General features: G+C 42.0%; 2 protein-coding genes across 12 annotated transcripts in view; both read left to right on the top strand.

Moving 5' to 3' along the window:
* CILK1 (ciliogenesis associated kinase 1) overlaps window positions 1–13,170 on the top strand; it is a 28,121-nt gene extending 14,951 nt beyond the window's left edge. For all 10 annotated transcript variants that reach the window (XM_074581624.1, XM_074581629.1, XM_074581625.1 and 7 more), the window contains 7 exons: window positions 1,888–2,184; window positions 3,259–3,449; window positions 4,093–4,244; window positions 5,604–5,732; window positions 8,970–9,083; window positions 9,543–9,693; window positions 10,165–13,170. In XM_074581624.1, the coding sequence (XP_074437725.1) occupies window positions 1,888–2,184; window positions 3,259–3,449; window positions 4,093–4,244; window positions 5,604–5,732; window positions 8,970–9,083; window positions 9,543–9,693; window positions 10,165–10,180 (1,050 nt within the window). In that variant the 3' untranslated portion in view covers window positions 10,181–13,170. The remainder of the gene's footprint in view (window positions 1–1,887; window positions 2,185–3,258; window positions 3,450–4,092; window positions 4,245–5,603; window positions 5,733–8,969; window positions 9,084–9,542; window positions 9,694–10,164) is intronic.
* An 844-nt stretch (window positions 13,171–14,014) lies between these two features.
* LOC141741274 (glutathione S-transferase 3) lies at window positions 14,015–24,931 on the top strand. Of its 2 annotated transcripts, XM_074581635.1 has the most exons (8): window positions 14,018–14,185; window positions 16,735–16,814; window positions 17,295–17,401; window positions 19,139–19,190; window positions 19,953–20,085; window positions 21,877–22,018; window positions 23,453–23,584; window positions 24,143–24,931. In XM_074581635.1, the coding sequence occupies exons 3-8, from the start codon at window positions 17,315–17,317 to the stop codon at window positions 24,284–24,286; spliced, it is 690 nt and encodes a 229-aa protein (XP_074437736.1). In that variant the 5' UTR covers window positions 14,018–14,185; window positions 16,735–16,814; window positions 17,295–17,314; the 3' UTR covers window positions 24,287–24,931. The 2 variants fall into 2 exon arrangements, with proteins under 2 accessions (XP_074437734.1, XP_074437736.1); XM_074581633.1 differs by lacking the exon at window positions 16,735–16,814 and having other exon boundaries at window positions 14,015–14,185.
* The last annotated feature ends 686 nt before the right edge of the window (window positions 24,932–25,617 follow it).

Raw genomic sequence — 25,617 nt, forward strand, 5'->3', positions numbered from 1 at the left:
TATGACACTTCCTTTCACTTCGAGACACCTTTTATAGAGTCAATTAACAGTAGCTCAGGGGTGCAGTTCTTGGAAGGGAGAAGAGCAGAAGCCAAGAACAATTTGCAAGACAAAGGGGAGTAATTAAGAGAGAGTAATCTATCTTTTGTATGCAACATCAACTGCATGGGGTGTGTGCTCAGTCATTGAGTATGTGACCGTGGTGTAAATAATTACATATGAATTAAGTATAATCCTAATAGCAGCAGAGTGAAGTTAGGATGTATGGCTGCAGGCTGTGATGCTATTCTTTCATTCCTATTGATACGTGCCATTCAATCACAGAATGGTTGAGGTTTGAAGGGGCCTCCGGAGGTCCTCTGGACCAGCCCCCCTGCCCTAGGCAACATGTGTCAGTGCTCAGTCACCTTCACAGTAAAAAAGTGTTTCCTGATGTTCTGAGGGAATCTCCTGTGTTTCAGTTTGTGCCCACGGCCTCTGGCCCTGTCACTGGGCACCACTGAAAAGAGCCCAGCTCCATTTTCTTTGCACCTTCCCTTCAGGTATTTACATGCTTTGATAAGATCTCCCTGAGCCTTCTCTTCTCCAGGCTGAACAGTCCCAGCGCTCTTAGTCTTTCCTCATATATGTGGGACGTTTTGGCCCCTTAATCATGGTCATGGCCCTTTGCTGGACTCTATCCAATATGTCCATCTCTCTCTAATGCTGGGGAGCCCAAAACTGGACACAGCACTCCAGGTGTGCCTGGGCAGTGCTGAGCAGAGGGGAAGGATCACCACCCTCAACCTGCTGGCAACGCCCCTGCTCATGCAGCCCAGGATACTGCTAGCCTTATTTGCAGCAAGGGCATATTGGTAGCTCATGTTCAACTTGGTGTCTGCTAGGTCCTGTTCTGCAAAGCTGCTTTCCAGGTGATTGACCCCAGCATGTACTGGTGCATGGGGTTGTTCCTCCCCAGGTGCAGGACTTGGTATTTCCCCTTCTTGAACTTGATCAGATTCCTGTCAGCCCGTTTCTCCAGACTGTTGAGGTCCCTCTGGATGGCAGCACAAACCGTCTGGTGTGTCAGCCACTCCTTCCGGTTTTGCGTCATCATCAAAGTTGCCGAGGATGCGTTCCGCTCTGCCATTGTCATCAGTAATGGAGACGTTGAACATTATTTTCCCTGGTATTGACTTCTGGGATACACCAATACCTACTGGCCTCCAACCAGACTTTGTTCCGCTGATCACTACCCTCTGGGCCTGGCCGTTCAGACAGCTTTCAGTGCATCTCACTGTCTGCTCAGCCAGCCCAGTGTTGCCTGGATAAAGCTGGCTTATGGAAGGCAGTTTGCAGGGCAGTCTCAGCTCACCTGCATGGTACATATGTCCCAACATCCCAAACATAAGCATAGCCCAAGTCATCAGTATTGCACCAGTAATGGTCCAGTTGATGTTGATGGTAGCCACTGGTTTCAGATATCAGTACTGTAGTGGCAGTACCCAACTAGTGAAATGAGCCAGGCACCTTTTGAAAACTGTATGTGATTCTGGGTCCAAATCTGACTTGATGTCAATAGGACCATAGCTGAACCTTTGCGATTATATCAGACCTTTGGTACAAATTGTAATAATAAGCTTTAAAGCTAATTAAAGCAGTTAAAAAGTAAAATAGATTAAGAACTCTCAAAGGTAATAAAAAGCAAAAAATAGCGATTGTAACTTGGTATTAAGAGCCATTAACAAATGTTTTACAGTGAGGTACAAATACGGTGAGGAACGTGAGCTTTTAGAAGTTTTTTGCAGTGAGAGATCTTTGAGAAGAGAAGTAAACCTGAAACAGCAAGATGTAAGTTAAAAACTTTGGTTTTCTAAGTTGGATCCTAACATCTTCATTATGTTTTAGGCACTTCGATATCCATACTTCCAGGTTGGGCATGCCCTGGGCGTTCAGGAACTGGGGAAACAAAAGGAACTGCTTAATAAATCATCTCTGCATATTAAGCCTGTCCCTCCAGCACAACCCCCTCTGAAACCTCACGCCCGCATTTCGTCAAGGCCTTTTCAACAAAACCAGTCTTCTCAGCACTCGGTGTACCCATATAAGACAGACAACTCTGGAGCTGAGCACAGTAACTACCTACAGGAGGACAAGTCTAACCAGGTTCTTCTGCCTGCAATTCACAATAAGGTTCCTCAGCAGGTAAAGGTCCATCTAGCATAAGATTGACCTCCTGATATACTACCTGATTTTTCCTTAATTGTATTTCCTTTTCTTGTTCTCTTTCATAAAGTTCTTATACTTTACTAAAAGGACAGGAAATGGGAATAAAGAATAGTTACAACTTTCTGCTAGAAACTTGAAGTTACTCTGTTGAAATCTAAGTCAAATTGCTATAAAGCAAGCCAGTTGATTTCTCATTTCAAAGCCATTTTATGCCTCCCTTTGTTGTAAAGCACCGGTTAAAGGATGACACTGTGATTTCATATGAGTAAAAAGGATGTAGCGTGGTCAGAATATTAATGGGACCAATGCCGGAGAAAAAAGTATTAAGCTAAATAGTATTGAAATGAGGGGGAAGGGGGCTATTGCCTTCATCCAATTTAAGTGACTGAGAATAATAGTCCCTTTGGGTTTCTATGCTGGCCATGGAAAACAACAGATTCTTCTTTCAGCATTGGAACCTACCATTTCGTTGATTATACGTGGAGACTGGATTCATAAGATAGATGACAAGAGCAGACAGTGTGAATGCTGCTAAGAGATCCATCTTAAGTAGGGTCCGTACTGGCCATATATAGAGTTGCAAAAGGTTAAAATGTACTGATGAGCTTAAATGGCTGAAGAGACACAAATGTCTACCTATGCTGTCCTGCAAGAAAAATACATTTTATAAATGTCTAGGCACGGGCCTGTGGAAACATGAATGTGCATGAAGTTTTGTACTCTTAAGGTGGGTCAAGAAATAAAAATTGAGCGTGAGCTAGTTGTTTGGAAGGTGTATAATGAAATATAAACAGAATTGGAATCGAGACCTAAGAAACTTATTCTATTCTGTCAGTACAAGACACTTTATTATGGGATGAAATGCAGAAGATACGTAATAATGTCTACAGGCTACAGATTGTGTTCTTAGCATGTTTAAAGAAAGATTAGGATTCTGTTATTACAGCTCTTCTACCACTATTACCTTTGAGACAGGAAAAAAAAAGTCCTCTTTGTTTCTGTCACCTGGTGTAAGTGCGTGGGTTTGTTTCTTTTCAATCTTTATAACAGAAAACATCTTCTGGGACTGAGAATATAAATGGTGAGCTTAAGCCAAAAACTAGGCGAAGATGGGGACATCTTGCTAGAACAGTGAAGAGTTCAGAAGACTGGGATGACTTGGAAGACCTTGATTTCAGCTCTTCCATCACAAAGATGGACTTGAAAAACAACAAGAGGCAGAGCGATGAAACTCTCTGTAGGTAAGTTGGTTTCTTTTATGTTCGTGTGCTATTTGGTCTTACTTCCTTAGGCTTTGCCTCTTTTTTAATAACGTTCTTTACGCTTTCTGTGGATCTAGAAACATATGTCCAGGCTGGTAAAGCTTGTCTCCATGCAGCTTGTCTCATTCCTGCGTTGCCTTGGCTGGTTGTTGAATGCTGACCTTTGAATTGCAACACCTTTTTTGATGGACAGTGCACCCTTCTGTACAATTCCTTGTTCATTTTTCCACACTGAAAATGATGCTTGGCTTAAGTCTTCCCAAGTTAATCTTTGAATATGTACTTTCTATTTCACATATGAACCATTTTTACATATTCCACACATACAAACTGTTTGGGATGAGCTGCAGTTTCCGTGGATCATACAAAGTAGAGAAAAACTTAGAGTGATTTATAAAAGCTTTAAGAGCAATATATAAGGGAACTAGAAGTGCAGATCTGCTTTTCAGGGGCACTTGTATGGCTTCAGGCTGAAAATATTCCCTGTTGTCTGTGTGTTTATGCTGTAGCAAACACAGTATGAGGAAACGATTCCTGGAGATGGGATGGAGATGAGAAGGCCAACTGTGGATAAACATATGCTATAAGAATTGGACTAAGTGTAGCAATTTTTGGGTTATAGATTTGAAAGCATTTTGGACCTGAAGCCTTCGGATGCTGTAGGCTCTGGCAGCAGTGCACCTTCCCATGCGACCTTTCCACAGCAGGACACTCCCACGTTGCGAGTTTCTGCAGCAAAGCAACACTACTTGAGACATTCTAGGTATCTACCTGGTTAGTAAAAAATACTTACTTCTTTTTCTTCGTGTAATTCCAACAGCAGTATGAAGTAGTTGTTGGTACATGGGGCTTTATCCTTTGAGCTTGTGGAGGGGGGGGCTACTGCTTAAAGAAAACAAGGAGAGTAAGAGCTTTGCTAATGTTGATGGTTGTGATGCAAACTACACGGTAGCAGTCCAGCAACTAGATAAATCCTGCTTACAAGAAGGGGACAGGATTGTTGGTACTTCTTCATCCAGCTGGATACTCTTATACTTTGAAGTGGGTTAGAAAATGTCTGTTAATGTGCCAAGTTATTCCCTGCTTCCCTAAGAAGGATAAGACTGGTCGTCTAGACTGGAAAAAAAGTGCCTTAAATTTACCTCATGAGTATATAATGCAACAGAAGCTAACTAATAGTGGGAATACGCTTTGCTGTAGCTTGGAGTTAAATATAATGCAAATGCACGTCTCTGTAGAGGAATTGCATACCTGTCTTCACGTTAACCTCTGCTATACTGAGACCAGCACTGGGGCAGGAGGAAGTACAGGAGGCAGACAGCATGGCTGTCTGTATTTATAATGAGCTGAATATAATCGTATCCTATTTCATCGTTTCTGTTTATAAAGGCAGTGTTAGCTGTGAATTAACTTGTAGTACTAGTACTTCAAAATTAATTACGTAAACTAGACGGTATCGTGGTGGTAGACTCAGTCTTTTTTACTGAAACAGTTAATTTCAGTGACTTTCAAACTGCATCGCTTAAGTAGAGTTTTTATAGCTAAAAGTTGTGTTACTAGAGGAGCTTGTAAAACACGTTGATCCCAAGCCTGCGTTTGCTTTACAAAAATTATGAGCGTATCCTTGCATGTTAGACACCCTGCTTAAATATGGAATCTATATTAAATACAAATAACATGTGACATATGAACTCTACTGCAAACTGTTTGCACAATCTGTGGTTTCAGTAGATACACCAAAGAGGAGTACAGTACTATGAGAAATGTAATCTGCCATTATTTACTCTCAAGTTATCTTGTGACTGTTAGGCTGAAATGCTGTGTTTGATACGAACTGTAGATTTCATCTACGTAGCAAGGTTCACTTCTGTGACATGAGAGTATTTGTGGCCTTGATGTAGGGATCCTGTCCCTCAACATAAGCAGCCATTGATGCTAGTGGAACTATTTACACTACTATCTTTGCAGGGATAGCATTCCCGTATGAGAGGTAACCCAGAGGCATACTAGAGTGAAAAGGTTTTGGTTAAGTTCACTGAACTGGACAACTGCTCTAAGATTGTGCTTTAGGTGGAATGAATGCAAGTCTCCGTAACAGATTTCAGCATGGTAATTTTTGCATTTTTGCAATAGGAATAAGCACAAGGAATAGCATAGTCTCCACTTCAAACAAAGAGTCTGTTCCATCTAATCCCTGGCCCAGTTCCGGTTTGCCGGGGAAAACTTCTGTTTTGGGAGGAAGTATTAACAGGATGAATTCAGGTAAGAAACTGTACTTAACATTGTGAGATAACAGGTAATGCCTCCGCAGTTCCAGACAGTTGTATTTTGTGGTCACCCGTTGCTAATACATTGTCAGTTCTGAAGATATTTTCTACTCTGTCTGTTCTGTTGAAATCGGTTCTGAGCACTGTTCCTTGCATTTGGAGACTACCTTAAACTGAATTTCTTCTAATGAATCCCCAAAACTCTGGTTTGAAGTACCACGTGCATAGAAGGTTGGACAGCTTAGGTCTGTTCAACCTGAAATGCATCATCTTGCCTTCAGTTTCCCTCATCAGCTTTTGTAGGTCATGTTTTCAGGTTTCCAAATTATTTTAGCCCAGCAGGTGCTTAAATGGTCATGGAGGAGGAATCATAGAATCATAGGGTTGGAAGGGACCTCTGGAGATCATCTAGTCCAACCCCCCTGCCAGAGCAGGGTCACCTAGAGCAGGTTGCACAGGAACGCATCCAGGCGGGTTTTGAATGTCTCCAGAGTTGGAGACTCCACCACCTCTCTGGGCAGCCTGTGCCAGTGCTCTGCCACCCTCAAAGGAAAGAAGTTCCTCCTCATGTTTAGGTGGAACCTCCTATGCTGAAGTTTGTGCCCATTACCTCTTCTCCTGTCCCCGGGCACCACTGAAAAGAGCCTGGCCCCATCTTCCTGACACCCACCCTTGAAGTATTTATAAGTGTTGATAAGGTCCTCCCTCAGTCGTCTTTTTTCCAGACTAAAAAGACCCAAATCCCTCAGCCTTTCTTCATAAGAGAGGTGTTCCAGTCCCCTAATCATCTTGGTAGCTCTCTGCTGCACCCTCTCCAGCAGTTCCCTGTCCCTCTTGAACTGGGGAGCCCAGAACTGGACACAGTACTCCAGGTGTGGCCTCACCAAGGCAGAGTAGAGGGGGAGGACGACCTTCCTCGGCCTGCTGGCCACACTCTTCTTGATGCAGCCCAGGATGCCGTTGGCCTTCTTGGCCACAAGGGCACATTGCTGGCTCATGGTCATCCTGTTGTCCACCAGGACTCCCAGGTCTCTCTCTGCAGAGCTGCTCTCCAGCAGGTCAGCTCCCAACCTGGACTGGTGCATGGGGTTATTCTTCCCCAGGAAGCTCGTCTAAACTGAAGTAATCATTCACACCACTCTTGTTATGTGAATAAAGCAAATAAAATCCATCATCTGTCGTCATGTCTTTTAATAGATGCTGTTTGAAGTAGTGGAATAATTACAGCTTTGAAAATTGCAGACAAAAAGCAAAACTCTTCAATTTTTTTTTTCTTCAGGTTTTTGGGGCATTTGGTATTTCAGGTATTTAATCCCTATTATTTGATTGAAGCAATTCATTTGTAGATTTTTAAATTAGATTTTACCAGATGTACTTAGACATATTGGTGTTTCTAGATTGTATTTATGTATTCCCTCTGAATCTTTCTTGGCTTCAGGTTTTCGTGTAATGTTACAGTTCTGCAGCACAGTACTTGTTTTGTATATGTTGTTATGAAAGTCTTTGAGAAAATTTCTGTTGAATCTTGGCCCAAAGAAGCATTTTGGGCCTTTAGAAACTCCTGTTTAAAAAATAAAAAACTTAAGATTTTGGATGTAACTTAATCAGAAAATCGTTCTTTAAAGACTCAAGATGGGAGGATGTTGTAAATGGCAAAACTACATGAGAACCTAGCACGTTTCTCCTTCCTGGCTCTTCTACAAGTATTTGCTGCTTTTGTAGCTGAATAGGATATCATTAGATTTTTCCCCTTTTGTACTTATTACCATAATTTCCCACAACATGCTTTGCTGCTGCTCTAGTACATTATAGGCATATGTGCCACGGAACTGATCTGTGCATGCTAACTTGTTCAGTGTCCATCTGCATTATGACTCAACACTGTTTTATTTATAGCTATTTTTGATGCAATTTCTACAGCTTATTCTACAGGTCACTCAGATCTGTTCCTGCTCATCGTAGAGACGGGTTTTGTAGCTGACTTTGTGAATTTGGAACGCGAATCTGTCCCAATTAATTATTAGGTTGTTGTGCTGTTACTGGCTTCAGTGAGAGCTTTGTATCGCACCGGAGCCCCAGACTCATTGCATAGAAATCACGAATATACTCATGGGACCCAGTTGCTGCAAGTCTGTCGCGGTTTTGCCCGGGCTGGCCAATCAGAATGACAGATGGTCCTCCCCCCGCCCAGGGAGGAGAGGAAGAAATAAGGAGATTTACGAGTTTAGAAAAAGAACTAAAGTACTTTAATGAAACTAATAATAAATAAGGAAATAGTAAATAATAATAAAATAATAAGAATTAAAAAAATAAGTAAACAATATATACAAAACTGTATCCAGCTCCCAGGATGGCGATCGCATCACCAGCAGACACAGGGAAAGTCCCAGACTGGAGTCAGTGACGAACAGGAGCGGAATTCTGGATCTAGAGTCAGGAATGCCCATATCGGGATCAAAGGCAGACGAACAGACACACTTGTCCTTGGATGCTGGCCGTTGAAGAAAGAGAGTGAGCCAGAGCAGCCTTGCCCCTTTGAGCCCTTAGCTTTTCTACTGAGCGTGATGCAGATGGGATGGAATACCCTGTTGGTCAGTTTTGGGTCACCTGTCCTGTCCACTCCTCCCTATAGGTGTGACCGCTCTACGCTTCTCTGCTTCCGACCCTCTAACGGGGCAAATAGCAAATTAGCTGACCTTGGTTGCAGAATAAGCAAGAGCCTCTCTGTGTACCATTCCTTGGCACAAACTATCTTATCACTCTGAGAGTGAACAGTCTCTGAACAATATGCTGTTAATTTCAGACTTTAGTCAGTTAGAAGAGGCCCAGCTAAAAAGTAAAATTACAAAGCAGCAAATTGGTTCTGTTTTACCGCAAACCAGGACGAAGTCAAACAAAATAATTGCAACTGAAATGCTGAGTTTTGGAAGCTTTGAGAAACCTTGAAAAAGTCTAGATGTCAAAGAGAAGCAGAAATTGCCCTTGTAGGAGCGCAGTTTTTACCTGTTTTCCATTCATCATTAATGCAATCTGATACTGACAGTCTCCTGAAAGCAGACATCTATCTATAGGATCTGTGGATTTGTAGCGTCTTCAATGCAGTTCTTGTTTTCATCAGTCCATGATCAGGCTTGATCTTGAATATGACCCATCAGTGCACACCTTTATCATCTGTTGATAGTCTGGGAGATCCATTGTGTTGAGCTGAAGTGTTCCTTGCCATTTCTTTCAGGGCCCGTAGGATCAAGCGGTGTAACTAGTGCTTATATCCCTTCATTTCTGAAGAAGGAAGTCGGCTCTGCTGGGCAGAGGGTTCAGTTAGCACCAGTTGTGGATCCGTCTTCTAGTAAGTATAGAACCAAAGTTGTCTTGGTCCCTTGCTCGTGTCTCTGGTAATGCTGTATATGTGCAGCACTGAACTACATGTCTTTGCTTTACTTTATTTGTAAATATTTCACTGGAGCTACAATTCATAGCCTTGCAGAACTTCATATGAAGAACTTGGTTTATTTTTACTGTGTTTATGAAATATGTGGGTTTATCCACAGTGTATTGCAATGGGACCTAGAGGTTGATGTGAGAGCTGGCACAGAATTCACACTTGTCAAATCAATGATATAGACACTCCTTGTCTGATAAGGTTTTGGGGAATGGATTCACTATTGTTTCACATCAGCAAATTCTATTAAAAAAGGAGGCTTAATTTCCTGAAGAAATAAGGGTCTGGACCTGCATCCAGTTGCTGTTCAATGTGGGCAGCTGCTCGCTGAACTTTTATCTCATGGCATTTTGTTCTGTCCCTTAGATTATGCTTCTCTGAAGTCAGTAAGACCCCATCTTGGACGGCCATTGTTCAATTCGCCTCCGAAAAGCACACCAAGGTTAATGCCTCTCCCGCCACCAGCTCAGCCGATCCACGGCCGTGTTGACTGGTCTGCGAAGTACGGTGCTCACCGGTGAGGTGTGGAAATACTCGGAACCAGTGCGTGTTCCCCATGAAATGGTGGCTAACATGAGACAATTTGATACTGTTTTGTATACCTGTAAATTTAAAAGAAACAGATCTTCTATGAGTGAGACATTTTGAAGGGTTTAGGGGTTTTTTACTTTTATTTTTATTAATTTGAATGCAATCTTGTACCTTTTTGTATAAAATTGTTTTGTTATATAATTGGGTCCAGTTATTTTCATAAATCTGATAAATTTTGTATATATGGCTTAGGGGGTTTGGCATTTTTATACGACAAATTTTTATAACAAACTTTTTTAAAGATTAACTTTTCCTTTATTAGATTCAACTTTTTTATAGAAGTGGATAAGGAAAGCAAAGTGGTGCAATATTGCAGTGGAAGAGAAGTACTGAGGAAGGGGCATTCATTAGACATTTTTCTGAAGCTTATGTGCTAAATGAGGCTGTATAATTTCAGTGATGCCACGTCTTGATGCCACCACGCTTCTGTTGTCCTGTACTCATTTGCTTTGTACTGTCATCAAAGGACCGAGTGACTAACAGTCTAAACTCCCCTTTGCAGTCCCTGAGACACTGCGGAAGGTCAGTGGGAGGCTATTTTTTTAATTTATTTTTGCCTTTACAAGGTTTTTGTTGGACTGCTGTCCAGTTTTCCAGCTCCATTCTTTTGCTTTTACCAAATTTGGGGAATGTTCTTGTTTGGTGAAGGGTGAATGCAGATCTGTTTCCTGACACAACGCTCTTTTGTCCTGCTTCAGAGTTGCTTTTTGGCATTGTTCTCTATGAAATAGAATGTGGACCTACCTCTGTTAAATTCATTTGAATTTTCTAATGATTTCTAAGGAGAAAAATCAGATTCTGCTGCTTCCTTTTGTGTTATATTTGGGAATATAAGATCTGAAGACACGTTTAAGACAGTATTAACAATTATAAAGCTGGTTTCAGAGTAACAAAGTATTAGTGATATGCCAGCAGCAGAGTTTAAGGAAGGAGTATCTATGCAGCTGCCTTAATTTTTGCAACTGTTTTAAATCTCTTCTGGAAAAAAATAATCCAGAGGAAATGAGTCAGTTTAAGCTTACTTCGGTTTTTCTTCACTTCAATACATCTTCGCCTACATTGCGAAGAATATGTCAGCTTCTGTAAATTAAGCCCCCAGGTTCTGCTGGGAAACTTGGGACCTTACCTGGTCCTGCTAAAAAACATTCTAAAATTGTGGTTGATTTCACAGAAAGTGATGCAGCTCTTTGAAGAGCAGTTTAACTGGGTTTATAAGAGAAAATGAATTATCGGGTTATCAAGAAAAAAAAATAGCCCCTTAGTCTGGTTTAATTCTGCACTGGAAAGGAGCGCCGGGGTCCAGCCATCAGCAAAAGATTGAGATCACGGTCAGCATTTGGGTGTTCCTGCACCTCGTTCCACAGAAGGAAGCTAGAACAGTGCAGTGCTGTGGGAGAGTGTCTTTTACAGCTGTGTTTTGGAACAGCACCACCAAAGCTGAAGTGTACAGAAATGCTCACCTTTTGGGAACCCTCACCAGAGCTCATTTTATGAACAGCTCAGGCAAATCTTGTATTTATGAGACTTAAGTCCAGTCTAAAGGGATCAGAGCAGGTATGGTTCTCAGCATCCGGCTGTTTTCAAGGAGCTGAATGTCAGTGAGATCCTCCCTGTGGGATCTGCCAGCACTACCACGGGGCAGCCGCTGTGGACTGCAGCCTGCAGGTAACACCCGCTGGCCTTTCCCATACTTCCCATGGAGAAGATGCAGGAATTCAGGGGAACGGTACCCTAGAGTAGGCTGCTGGCTCAGCGCTACAGGGGGAGCCATGAGGAGCACTGGTCACTGCTTTTACAGACTCAGTCCACAGTGAGACACTACAAGACAAAAAGGGAGCAGAAGAGTCTGTGCATTAAAAAAAAGTACACATATAAGACTTACACGTGCCAAGGACATGTTATGTGTCCAGCTACTCCGTCATTTGTTCATAGCAAGGACTAACTCCATACCTGCTTCCGAGCAGTGATGCCAAAGCACAGCAGTAAAATAAAACAGCCATTCGGTTTCTAAAGCACACGCTGATGGCGTCTTTGGGTAAGTGGAAAGGGAAATGTGTATATTTGTGTTAGAACTGGAAAGATAGTTGTTTCTTTTGGTGGAAATAAATATCTGTATTTATGTCTAGATACCATTTAATTTATTTTATCACTGAATAATCGGTCTCAATTATAATAATTGGTTTCCTGAATCTATCCTAAGTATCCCTAGACCTAAGTAGGCAATTTAACTAGTCTGTACTGTACCCTTAATTCCTACTAGTGGAAGCAGGAGACGAACAAGTCACAAGAAGGGGCTGCTGAGGCTTGGAATCATCCTACCCAACTGCAGGCAGCTAAGCGTGAGCTCCTTCGTTGTGAGCTGACTCTAAACCAGCGGTGAGTGAGAATCACCTCAAGAGAAATTCGGCTCACTGACAACTGAGTAGCCCTCTGGAGATGCCACGGTCTCTCCACTAAGGATGGGGACTACTCAGTGTGTTTCAAATTACTTGAATTACTTGTATTACACAGGATGAATCTGAACCTGGCCTGTAATCTCTGAGCCTTCATCAGCCCTGCAGTGATGTTCGTGACTATCGTGTTCAGGTTTTGGTCAGTCCAGCGAAAAGATTAGAAAAAGAAGTAGTCCTAAATTAAAGCCTTTATTTTTGGGAAAAAAAGCTAATAATCTTGATATTCAGAATCACTTCTGCCAGTTTAACTTAGTGGGACAGAAAATTTGCTAAGTAGAAGTGTAACGGCAGTGATCTTGTAGCCTTTACTCAAGTAAATTCCTACTGAAGTTGGAAAAAGTTCTTTTTTGAGTAAGGACTGAGTTGACTGAGCTGTGTATTTTACTGTGCCGTCTCAGTGTGCAATACGGATATGGAAAAGATGTAGGTCTTTATTATACTGAAATATGGACGAGCCACGTATCTGAGAATTTATCATATGTAACCTACTACTTTGTGTTTTAATATTTAGCATCTTTATGAAAAATGTTTTTAGAATCCTACTGTTTACATTTTCTCAGGCTTTTACGTATATCATGTAATAATGACCGTTGGAAATAAAGGAGCCTGACAGTGGACTTGTTCACCTCCGTAATCCAGATTTTCATAAAAGTCTCATGTAAGTGCCATGATAGCCAAAAAAAACCAACCCGGAAAACCCACTTCCATGGTATTTCTGTATCTAATATGGCTGTTGATGCGAATAGGACGTTCCATAAAGTGAGGGGGAAAACATATTGAAAGAACATTTTTGAACTTGTCTGGAAGGAGAGTGTGGAATTGTCAGGGTGAGTAAAATCTTAAAGAGATAACGAACGGTTCTTGTTTATTCAGTGTTTTAATTCAAAAACGTTATAAATGTTTGTTTCATTCCTTCTGTGTCAAATCTGCCCAGAATAAAGTTGCTCTTGAAGAAATATTGACTGACTAGAGTCTCGATCTTTTATTCAGTTTCTAATAAAAGCACTTCAGTTTGGGGTTGGTTTGTTTAGTTGTGGGGTGTGTTTTTAAAATAAGCGAAATCGAAATTAATTGGAATTCCTGGTGCACCCTTATCCCTGTACTACAGTGTGAATAAAGAATGGGAGTATCTGAGGTTTGAAAGAGGCACAAAACAATGGCAGACTGCCCCATGCAGTGCCTCACTTGGATGTTTGAAAGAGGCACAAAACAATGGCAGACTGCCCCATGCAGTGCCTCACTTGGATGTGTCTGCAGTCTTGGAAGCTTGACTACCCTACGTTCTCCTACAAATGGACCTTGAGCTTGTTTGGAGGTTCTAGCAGGGGAGCGCAGCTACCGTATACCCTTGACCGATGAACGGTACGTCTCTATCGGGGAAGGTCGTCCTCTTCGACCGAGCGCGCAGCTTCGGGAGGGACGCACATGGATCGGTGAGGGAGGAAGGGGACACCCGCCTAGCCAGCCAGATCAGCCGAATCAACCCTGGCGATCAATGGGGTGACAGATGTCGCAGCCAGATCGCCCTCACATCCGAAAAATGTACCCGGCCGCGACGGTATATAAGGCTCAGAAATCTGACCACCTTGCCCTCATGACGACACGGCCGAGGCTGAAAATGCGGTGACAGCCGCTGCGGAATCACTGTGTGCGATGACAAAGCGTTTCGGAATAAAAGAGATAAACATTTCTTACCGTTTATTTTGGCGTTCTATGTTCCTCCCAGAAGCCTTTGCGAAATATGCAGAGTAGGGGCTTCCTATTGGTGAGTGTCCCGCTTCGTCACCGCCTCGTAGCGCTGAGGCGGGAGGTGGGGCCGTGACGAGCTGGCGACCGTGGCTGCTGGCGCGGCTGGCGGGTGTTCCTCGGCCCGGCCCGGCCCGGCCCAGCAGCCATCCACGGACCGGTGGTGGCCCGCCGGGGTCTGCGGGGGGAAGCGCTGCTGCCTCGCCAGTGAAAAGCCGTGTTTGTTTCTTTGCTTATTATTATTCGCGTTCTGTGCGGTGTGTGACTAACGGGGGTTTCCGTGATTTCTCCCATCGCCACCCGGGTGTCCTCTGGCTCGGGGCGGCGGGGGTGGGTGCCGTGCTGGGTTCAGTTGGCCACTCGGGTGTCTGGTGGGGACCTCCCTGGTCACCCCTGCAATTAACCAGCGTTCGTACAGAAGTGCGTACGCCAGCCTTGCTCATCTCTCGCGTGGGAGCTCGCTCCGTCCTGCTCTTTGCCTCCAAGCCCTCCCCTCGCCGCCAGCTTATCAGCGTGGTGGCCTCCCGCTTAATAGCACGAACTGCTCTTCATCTCCTGTCTACAAAGAACTTCTCGCGAATGGAAGGGGTTGGAGATGGTGGCCTGGGAGGCTGCTGCCGGCCATACGCTGTGTAGGGGACTTTGGCCCCTGGTTGGTGTTACCTGATGAAAGATATTACATAGACAAGAGCAGTCGCTGTTGGGCTGAGGGCTGCTGAGCCCAAGCAGTGAAAACAATGCCCATACTCGGTACTGGTGAGGCCCCACCTCAAGTACTGTGTCCAGTTTTGGGCCCCTTACCACAAAAAAGACATTGAGGTGCTGGAGCAGGTTCAGAGAAGGGCAACGAAGCTGGTGAGGGGTCTGGAAAACAAGTCGTCTGAGGAGCGGCTGAGGGAGCTGGGGTTGTTTAGCCTGGAGAAAAGGAGGGTGAGGGGAGATCTTATCGCTCTCTACAACTACCTGAAAGGAGGCTGTAGCGAGGTGGGGGTCGGTCTCTTCCCCAAGTAACAGGCAATAGGACAAGAGGAAACGGCCTTAAGTTGCACCGAGGGAGGTTTAGACTGGATATTAGGAAAAATTTCTTCACCAGAAGGGTTATCAAACACTGGAACAGGCTGCCCAGGGAAGTGGTGGAATCACCATCCCTGGAGGTATTGAAAAGACAGGTAGACGTGGTGCTTAGCGACTTGGTTTAGTGATGGTTTTTGTCAGTTTAAGGTCGATGGTTGGACTTGATCTGAAGGGTCTCTTCCAACCAAGACAATTCTGTTATCCACAGGTCATGCCAGGTGTGTGCCCTTTTCACCAGTGTTCTTCTGATCTATGTGGCTAGCACGGGAGCGATGACTTCTTGCACAGATACTCATGTTCCCTCTTCCCCTCTGTTAGTCCAAGTGGTCTTCGTAAATCACAACAAGGGAGTAAATTCACATCCCTTTTTTCCCCAAGTCCCTTTTGCTGTTGAGATATCAGGTTGAGGGCAACGACCAGCAACCTGCTGTTGCGGCTCCTGGCTGCAAATTGCCGTTTTCCCTGCTTTACTTGTGGTGAGAAGAGTGGGGAAGGGAGAAGCCCTTTGCCCATCCCCAGGGCACTCTCCTTCCATCACATTTCAGTTCACAAGTTGGACTTTGTCTTCCAATATTGCATGGCAGGCTCAGTCTTAGGAGCCAGAACACTACAGCTTGCTTCAAAGCTTGTCGATCCCCCTGTAATTACAAGATGAGCGTCCACCACATCTTTACCTTCCAGTTGCCTTTGCTCATTGATGTGTGCTTGGCAACAGTGACTTCCTTGTCTCCTGTGACATGTCAGTTGGCTTGCTAGGAGCACATCTTAGGGAGGTGCACTGAACAAAAGTGACTCTTCTGTTTCTTTAACTTTTTTTATTTTCTTAATTTTAAAAATAATTCTTTAATTTTTTTAAACTTCAAGTTAAAAGTCACCTTTGGCTTTTTTTTTTTCTTCTGTGAATTTAGCTGTATTACAAGCAACTCCCATTTCATTCTGTTCTTTCACAAAGTTCACACTGATACTTTCTGTTAGTCTTTTTTTCTTCCTCTTCAGTCTTTTTATTAGCAGTATAGACACTGCTCAGCAATGTTTGAGTTCCCAGTGACTTTCTAAGAAGAAACAGAGGCCCCTAAACAGGCATGAAGGGCCGAATAACCTGGCTCGTTTCAATTCCTGTGTTCAGATGCAGTCTTGTATTTTGTGTTCTATTTTCGTGCCTGTTGGCTAACAAGCGGATCGCTCGCCTCGCATGTGCTCAAAGTCTTTCAAAGGTGGTGGTTTGGTTTTTTTCCCCCCCTCCGCTTATGAAGGAGCTTTTGCAACACTGAGAACTGGAGGTTATTGTTTGCGTGCCAACAGGCTCTTTTCCAGGATTACGTGAGTTGTGGATTGGCATGACAAGAAATCTCCCTACAGAGGGAAAACAGCAAGGAGCTGCTATTATGGAATTCTGCATATGAAATGCCAGTATGATGAAATTTGATGCTCCCCTGGTTTATGGCTTTACAGTGGAATCCAATTCCTGCTGAGACCTAAACACTAATCTATTCAAAAAATAACAATTAATAGCCTTGTTTATGAAGCCGTTCAAGAACTAAATGCTGCTTGCAAAGCATGGTGTGTTTGATCAACTGAAAAGTCTATAAAGGTTTGCTTAGCAATGGGGTTTATTAATAGAAAGATATGCGACCAGTAGAAGCATAAGTAGCGCAGCAGTCTGAATCTTTGTATTTTAATCTGGATTATTACAGAAGAATCTGGTCATTCTTTTGAAGTTTCTACTGAGTCTGGATCACATATTTACCCTGGATCACCACAGCTAGAACAAAAAGTGAGAGACTTTGAAAATACGTTCTCATTCTTCACTAAATATACGTAGAATTAATGTTTAGATACCTTTGGCATTCTTTGATAAAAGGACAGCCAGATTTGAAAAGCCTGTCTACTGCCTCTCTCCCCTTTGATCAAAACTTGGCTTTCAGTGGTGATTGAGTAACTTTAGTGCTAAAACTTACTTTTTTTTAAAAAGTTTTAAGGATTTCCTTAGTGGTGACTATTTTTTTTTCTGTTATCTCCTACTCAGCAACTTCATGCTTACTTTTCCTGAATTCCCAGGAAATGAAAAGACTATGAAATGCTGTGATTTGACTTTGCAGCAGTAAAACCAAATCAGTTCAGACTGAAACATTTCTGAAATGTTTAGTCAGAAATTAACAAATTTTTGTCATGTGAGTTACCTGTGAACCATTATTCCAGCTGACATCAGATTTTTCTATCATTATTAACTTTATATCTTTCATAACTATTTTAGGTAACTGGAAGTTTGAAGTCATGGCTGGAAAACCGAAACTTTACTACTTTGATGGAAGAGGCAAGATGGAGTCGATTCGCTGGTTGTTAGCTGCAGCTGGGGTCGAGGTTTGTTTTAGGGTTTTTAATTTTAAGCTGCACTTTGGTAAACTTGTCTTTGAGGCAGATGACAGGTTATTAACGAAAAAAGAAAGGACATCCCAGGATGCAATAATAAATGAGCATTGGCTATTCAGTGCAATTAAACACTCTTACTTTAGCTAGAGAAAAGTATGGCTTCAAGTTACATGTCTTCTGAGCAATGACACTGTAAACCAGTTTCTTGCTTAATGCAAGCATGCGTAATGCTTAATTAAGCATTCGATTACTGACCCAGAGCTGCTCTGCTGAATGATAGATGCATTCCTGGCGTAACAAGTGTTGTCTGTGCCAAGTAAAACAGCAATGAATTTGCTTTCTCTAGTCTTTCTGTTTTCAGTTGGATGCTCACACAGGTTCTTATTTCATCTTTCACTCCACTGGCTGCATCCTTCACAATAAGCTATAACACAATATATTTTGTCTTAATTGCATCATTTAGATGAGACGTAACAGGGCGAAGTGAGCAAACTGACCTACATGTGTTGGGAAGTTAGAAATCTCAGAGCAGGAAGAAAAATATTTGGATAAACCAGAGAAGCAAGACATCACTCTTTTTTTTTTTTATGAAATATAAATTACTAATTCATTCTCTGTGTGTCTTAGTGATAAAGTGATAATTCAGTTTGAGGACAAAAAGGACAAGTGGTTGCTCCAAGTGTCCTCTTTTATAGAATCATAGAATCATAAAATAGTTTGGGTTGGAAGGGACCTTTAAAGGTCATCTAGTCCAACCCCTTGCAGTGAACAGGGACATCTTCAACTAGATCAGGTTGCTCAGAGCCCCGTCCAACCTGATCTTGAATGCTTCCAGGGATGGGGCATCTGCCACCTCTCTGGGAAGCCTCTTCCAGTGTCTCACCACCCTCATTGTAAAACATTTCTCCCTTATATCTAGTCTAAATCTTCCCTCTTTTAGTTTAAAACCATTGCCCCTTGTCCTATCACAACAGGCCCTGCAAAAAGTTTGTCCCCATCTTTCCTGTAGGCCCCCTTTAAGTACTGAAAGGCCACAATAAGGTCTCCCCAGAGCCTTCTCTTCTCCAGGCTGAACAACCCCAACTCTCTCAGCCTGTCCTCGTGGCAGAGGTGCTCCAGCCCTCTGATCATTTTTGTGGCCCTCCTCTGGACCCGCTCCGACAGGTTCATGTCCTTCTTGTGTGAGGGCTCCAGAGCTGGACTCAGTATTCCAGGCAGTTCTGTATCTTTTTGTTTCTTGTCTAGTGAATAAGTTAATCTTTAGGTGTCCTAAACATGCTTCTGTACTAAACTTCCCACTGGGCACAATACTTTTACATTATTTTGTAAAAGCTTTGTTTTAACTTTCTAAGAATTTGTTCCTGTCTAGCTCCCAAATCACAATATCCCACAGCCGAGACTTTTTCCACATACCAGAAAGCATTTTAAGGACAGCCTAATCTGTATTGTCGACTGTCTCACATTAAATTGCCTGTGCAATACCAAACAAACCATCCTCACTCCAGTTCTTATTGCCTGATTTTCTGCTAGCGTTGCCTTTAGCAGCATTTGTCAAATATGACAGTCCAAGAGGTTTTGTCCTTCGTATTTTCTCCCTTAAGAGCCATATCTGGCATGGAAGGAACTATGATGTATATTCTCTTCCTTTTATGATGTTTAAAAAAATTATCTGTTCTAGAAATGTGAAAAAACACTCATTTCCTCTTCTCCCTCGTTCTTTTTTGTCAGTTTGAAGAAGAGTTTTTGGAAACCCGAGAGCAGTATGAGAAACTCCTGCAAGGTAAGTCCAAGTGAAACCTCAAGAAAAGTGTGACCAGACTTTACTTAGTCTCAGAGAAGATGCGTGAAGAGAAGACTTTGAAGGCTGTGTGGGACTTGCTTTCCACACAGCAGAGAGGGGAGTAAAACTGAGAGCTGTGAACAGCTGCAGAGGCAGATTTTTTTCCCATATGTGGGCACATGCAATTGAAAAGTGGATGTCTCTCCAACCCAGAGTTTCCCAGGCCTCTGGGTTGTTGTGTTCTCCGTTTATCTACGTGTCCCACCCGGTCCCACAAACTTACCCTGAGCTTCACTAACTTGAAAAAGCATATCCTAAAACTTCATTGAATGTCCTGATTTAGCTTAAGATACTGGTTATAAGAGAGGAATTTTGGAATCTGACATTTGCTTCAACTGTGTTTTAAATAATGGAACGTAATTTTTAAAATTTATTTAGAATTAGACACTTTTTATTCAGTTTGTATGTTTAGTGTGATTGTCTCCACTGTAATTCAGTTTCAGCATAAAAGCTGCTGTACACAGTCCTGACTGCAATTTCAGTGAAATTTTTTTAAAGCAAGGATGTTAATCCACAATAATTGTGTTCTGCAGTTTGTCTGCACCACTGTAATTTGTTGTTTGCATGGAAGAACTCCAGTTTAATATAATGACTACCCACAGCAAGCTCACGATAAAAGTAATGATCTTCGGAAGACAAGAAGAAATCTCCAAGACGTGGAGTTACTAGAGCCAGTGGAATAATGTGTGGCTTTCCCTTTAGATGGATCCCTGCTATTTCAGCAGGTGCCCATGGTGGAGATCGATGGGATGAAGATGGTGCAGACCAGAGCCATCCTCAGCTACATAGCAGCAAAGTACAACCTCTACGGGAAGGACCTGAAGGAGAGAGCCCTGTACTGTAACAGTATTACTACTTGTGAATTTATTATAGTAGCTCAGATCCATCTAGAACTAATTGCACACTTGCACACCCAGAGAATCACCTGTGTGCCTCAGTGACACACAACTTGCAGAGAGCCTGACAGGCCACAGTTAGATGCAAGCCAACGGTTTTGCTCTAATTCGATTTTTTTTACATAAAATTATTTGAGGCAGAGGTTTATTGTGCTTGAGTAAAAGATTAATACAGGTTGTCACAAGTATTCGAGAGGTGACTGACATACAAATGTTGAACTACTTTTGTAAACAGAAAGCTTTTTGGAAAGCAATGGTTAATTTTTAACTTTTGACTGCAAAATTAGATCTGTGGTTGATGTTGTCTATGATTGCATGATGCTTCACAGCACTGTAAAAAGTGCATGGTTTAGGTCTTTGGGAGTTGGCGAAGGAACAGCTAAGGGCTGTTGTAAAAACTTCAGGTATCATGTGAAATTAAATCCAGGTCTTGATGTTGTGTCTATGTGAGGGAAGAAAGTATGATTTGGCTATCTCAATATGGAGCCTTTAAATGTCCGTTTCCTATTGTTTTTTCAAAAGAAGAAAAACTAAAGGTCAACTAGTAAAGCATCTAACTTTCATAGACACTTCACAATAAACTGCCATTAAACGGTGTGAATGGTTGGATGAATTGGCTGAAGGAGGTTCAGGGAAGTAAGAAACAGAATGAATGTTCAGACAGGAGCCTCAGTCGTAGCTTATCAACTTCTTTATGTAGTTAACAAGCCATCACGTCCTGCAGCTTGCATTCCTGGCATACCTCCTTCTTCAAACAGAGTTCTATTCCATCGAGTTTTAGAGTTAGCCTGAAGCCTATTCCTGCTGTTTTACCAGCAAACATACATGAAGTATATTTGTTGATTTGTTCTTGGGCAGGGGGAAGGAAGAACGAGTGTTTCGAGGAAGGCTTGCTGTGATTAGCTCCAGGTCTAAGTCCTTTGGATAGCTGGTCTTGTAGAGTGTGGAAGTGCAGTTTTGGAAGACTGGATAGATGCAGGCAAGACGCTGGTGTACATTAAGGCTTGCAGGAATATCTGATAGCTTCTTATTGCACGTATCATGTTTAATTCTTACAGAGGCTTTTTTGAGAAGCTGTTGCCTGACAACAAAAACTATGGTTAGTTTTATTGCACAGCAGAAACTCAAATCTCTGACGACATAGGATGGTTAGAAGACTTTGATAGACTATTTTACCAGATATTTTAATCATATTCATGAGGACTTAATTTAAATTTGAGTCTTGTCTACAGTACAAAACCTGCTGTCAGAGTTCTGGAAAAATGGGTAAAAGGGATGATCTGAAGAACTGCTGTACTAATAATTTACCTAAATGCAGAACCTGGTACACTTCAGGTTTCCAACCGCATTATTAATCTGTTTGGCACCACTTGGAACTCAGGTGAAACCCTGGAGGTGGGATACATCCAGACAACTCAGCCAGTTGGGGAGGACTCTTCTTGGGGTGCTGAGCATTTCTTTGGTGATTCTGAAGTGATCTGTAACACCGAAGTTAAACTCTTTTAACCTCTGTACAATCCTGTTTAATCCTGCACAATGAGGCAAGTAAAGTGACAACAACACTACAAATATGAGTGAGCCTCACACTGTGATGTTTCTTTTTTAACTGCAAAAATAATTTTCATGAAGGGGGTGGGAAATTCAACTTTTACTATCACAACACAAATTAAGAAAACTTTGCTTATGAAGGTGCCTTCTTATTTAAGGTTTTTGTTTGCTTTGGTTTTAAGGATTGATATGTATGTTGGAGGAACTGATGACCTTATGGGCTTCATTTTGATATTCCCATTCTTATCGGCTGAGGATAAAGAGAAACAACGTGCCTTTATAGTTGAAAAGGCAACAAGCAGGTATTTCCCAGCATATGAAAAGGTGTGTAAGAGAATCATTTCCTTCCATTGTTCTGGAATGATAATAATGGGAATACTGGGTATTTTACCAAAAGCAGAAGAAACAGAAAGGTGTCAGTGCAGTACTTTAAACCAGTATTGTCCCAAAACTAGGTTCTTTACCCGGTGTGCAGGCCAATAATAAACAGAGAAGAGGTATTTCCAACTTTATTCCATTAATGCATAGAAATGGGGCGCTTGCCCCAAGGGAGCACACCTTAGTTTCAAAAATTTGCCTTTTTATACACTGATTATCACATATTTCTCTATAATGAATGAAATATGGTTGGGGCTGTATAGATGACTTTTAGCAGCAGCAGGAGGTTCCTTGCTTGCTTCGATTACGTTACATTTTATTTTTCTAGTTAACATGGATTTTACTGCAACACCAGAACATCATACTGTCTGCAGGCCTGGAGAGATGAGAGGGAGGTCAGGGCAGTATGAGACAAGTTGGGGTGGGTTAAAGGCAGAAATTCCTAAGTGAGATTTCATTGTCTGAGCAGCATCAACATTCAGGCTGAAGAGTCCAAGTATCCCCCTTTGGCTTGAAAGTGTTATGAACCAGTGAACGTGTAAACATAGCTATATACAGTTAAAATAGCAACCTCCTGTTTTTAGGGGAAATGAAACTGTGTAATTTGCATTGTGAAGGCAATGCTGTTTTAGCACAGCTTTGGTCGGCTTTGTTTAACATTTTAAATACCTCTATGTGGTTTTTTTTTGAACCACAGTAATACACAGATATTACTGCTGTCTTCTAGTCTGAGTGGTCTGCTGCATAGGCCATACTGGAATCTTGGTGTTTCTCTAACTGATCCTTTGAGAGATAGAACCCAAGAGTGCTTTTAATGCAAAATTGATGTACGCAAACAGGATGATCTGCCAGAAATAGCTGCTCTTCTGTTTTAAAGGCTAGAGGGAAGACAGTTTCCCACTTAAAAGACCAGCTCTCCTATAGATGGCTGTCAGAGTTCATTCTACCCTAGATGCCACTTGTTGCATCCTAGCCCCATTGCTTTAGGCTGATCACATCTCTTACATTCTTTATTTTCCCACTGAAGCTGTAACTACATACAGAAAAATTCAAGATTTATAAGGCTGGAAAGGACTGAATACCAAGGTGGCATCTAGCCCTGTAGTCCAGAATGCAGGGTTACCTAGGGCTATAGGAAGGAGGGATGGGTAAGAGAAGCCCTGGGATTCTAGATTGCCACCATGAGAACTGCTCATAGATATCCTATAAAATGATCAGTGACTGCAGGCACCAGGCCCGTATCCCCAGTTGCATGGGAGAGAAAGGTGAACAGAAGAGGGGGCAGTAACTATTGTCAAAGAAGGCGTGCCTATGCGTTTTGAAAACATCAACCTCAGCTGGCTATCCATATCTGAGCGTTTTCATTTATGACACTTCTAGGTTTTGAAAGACCATGGGCAGGACTTTCTTGTTGGCAACAATTTTAGCTGGGCAGATGTTCATCTTCTGGAAGCCATTTTAATGGTAGAAGAGAAGAAGTCAGATGTGCTCACAGGTTTTCCTCGGTTACAGGTACCTTACACTAAAAATACACTCATATGGCTGGAAATGTGATAAATGATGTTTCAAAGTCTGTTGTGTGTAGATAATTCCACAAAACGAGCATTTGTCACTCCTCTTTCATTGTAGTCATGCTCTTCTTGCTCTAGGAAGAGCCTCATAACATGTTTCATCTAGAGAATCTATTAGTTTTTGGAGTAATCCCTGTACAGATCCAAAGAAGTCCACCCTCCCCTTTTCTTTCCCTTCCTCTCACCAGTTCTGTGATACCTTTAAAGAGAAGATATTTTCTGGATCCCAAGAAGTGATTGGAGTAGAGTACACATCTGAAATCACAGATAACTGTTTTCACTTCATCCCGTATCAATACAAGACAGAGGGCTGTTTTATTACTGTTTAAAATAACAAGGTTGGAATGAGGGGCAGTAAGACTAATCCATGGCTAAAACTATTTCCTGTCTTGCCTCCACATACAACTTGTTAAAGGATGTTACACAAATCAGTAAAATTGTTTTTTCCTGTGTTACTTTCTATTCTTTAATTACCATGTACTTACTGTTTACCTTTTAGGCATTTAAAGCAAGGATAAGCAGCATCCCCACAATCAAGAAATTTCTACAGCCAGGAAGCCAGAGAAAACCTGTTCCTGACGATAAATACGTGGAGACTGTGAGGAGAGTTCTCCGCATGCTTTACGACATGAAAGCCAATTAGTGTGCCTGGCTAAAACAACAGCTGTTGCTCGGTTTAAGAGAACTATCAGATTGCACATGTATAATTACACTTCAGAGAGAAGGTGAAGGGGTGTTCGAAAGGAGTTTCAATGGGCAGTATCTCGTGTTCTCTTCTATAAAATACAGTAGGCAGGTATCTTTTATACTGCTTCACTACTAGCCTATATTTTGCCTTCATTCTTCTTGAGATTTTTCTGGTAATTTTAAGCAAGTGAAATGGCAGGAAGCGTACTGTCTTCCTGGAGACTTTTTGGAAGAGTGAAAAAGAAAGAAATGTGAGTTGCTGATTGACAGCTTCAGCATGTTCTGCTACTTCTGAGGACTTCCTTCTGAAATCCAGATGAGATTTTTGTATGATGATTGCTTCCAATTCAGGGCTTTATTGGTTTTAATATCACTGTAGACAAATGAAAGAAGTGTTCTTTAAAGAAAGTAGGAGGTGTTTCTCTTGCCAGTTCTATTGGACGTTCCTGACTTGTCTGAAATGTCAGCATTGTGCCTTTATAACTAAGCTGCACTTTAATGACTGAATTAGGAAACAAATTGACTGGCAAATGGCATTTTTGTGTAACTGCTTTATCTAGAATATCTTTTATAATCAAATAAACTTTTTATGTGGTCGTGTCATGTTGTGTCATGAATGAAAGCTGAGGCTTGCAAACTTCATTTTTTCTTTTCTTGGAGGATAAATTCTTTATACTTGATATGAAGGGGATCCGTGTTAACCCATATGCCTCATGCAAAGGCATTCCATTTGCATTTTATAAACCAGAGAAGGGAGATGTGAAGGAGAGGTAGTAAACCATCACACAAACCTGGTGGTATAATACCTGCCAAACTAAAGATGTTATTTCTTTTCCTTTTTTTTTTTTATTTTTAATCTCTGGTTTCAGCAGATGACTTGACAAAGGAATTTCAAATGTTTTTAATCACTTTGATAAATGGCACGCTTTGAAAAGCTGCTCTGTAGGATGTTATCTTGGGGTTTAATATCTGTTATTTATAGTTCTATATTGATGATATAGTTTACAAGAAAATACTTGTGCTCAATCCCTAATGGCATTGTTTAATTCCTCTGTTAGCTGTGGGTTGTGAAATAAGATGCTACTTGACCTTGGAATGCAGTGCGTACACTCGTCTGCTGTTTGATGAATGAGTTGCCCGCTTGAGAGCTCATCAATTTCCCCAGCTTCAGCACGACTGAAGTTCTTGGCACTACGAATACTTTTCCCTCATTGCCAGGAATACAAAGTTTGTACGCTGGCTTATCTGTCACCTGCCTTCCTAATGTCAATTGCAATTACAGTTTAG

Source organism: Larus michahellis, chromosome 3 (genome assembly GCF_964199755.1).
Source record: "Larus michahellis chromosome 3, bLarMic1.1, whole genome shotgun sequence".
In the NCBI taxonomy this organism is placed as follows: Eukaryota; Metazoa; Chordata; class Aves; order Charadriiformes; family Laridae; genus Larus; species Larus michahellis.

Coding starts and splice junctions, on each gene's coding strand:
- LOC141741274 (XM_074581633.1), top strand. CDS start 17,315: ATGGCTGGAAAACCGAAACTTTACTACTTTGATGGAAGAGGCAAGATG. Junction 20,086..21,876: donor GACCTGAAGGAGAGAGCCCT/GTACTGTAACAG, acceptor TTTGGTTTTAAG/GATTGATATGTATGTTGGAG. Junction 22,019..23,452: donor ATTTCCCAGCATATGAAAAG/GTGTGTAAGAGA, acceptor TGACACTTCTAG/GTTTTGAAAGACCATGGGCA.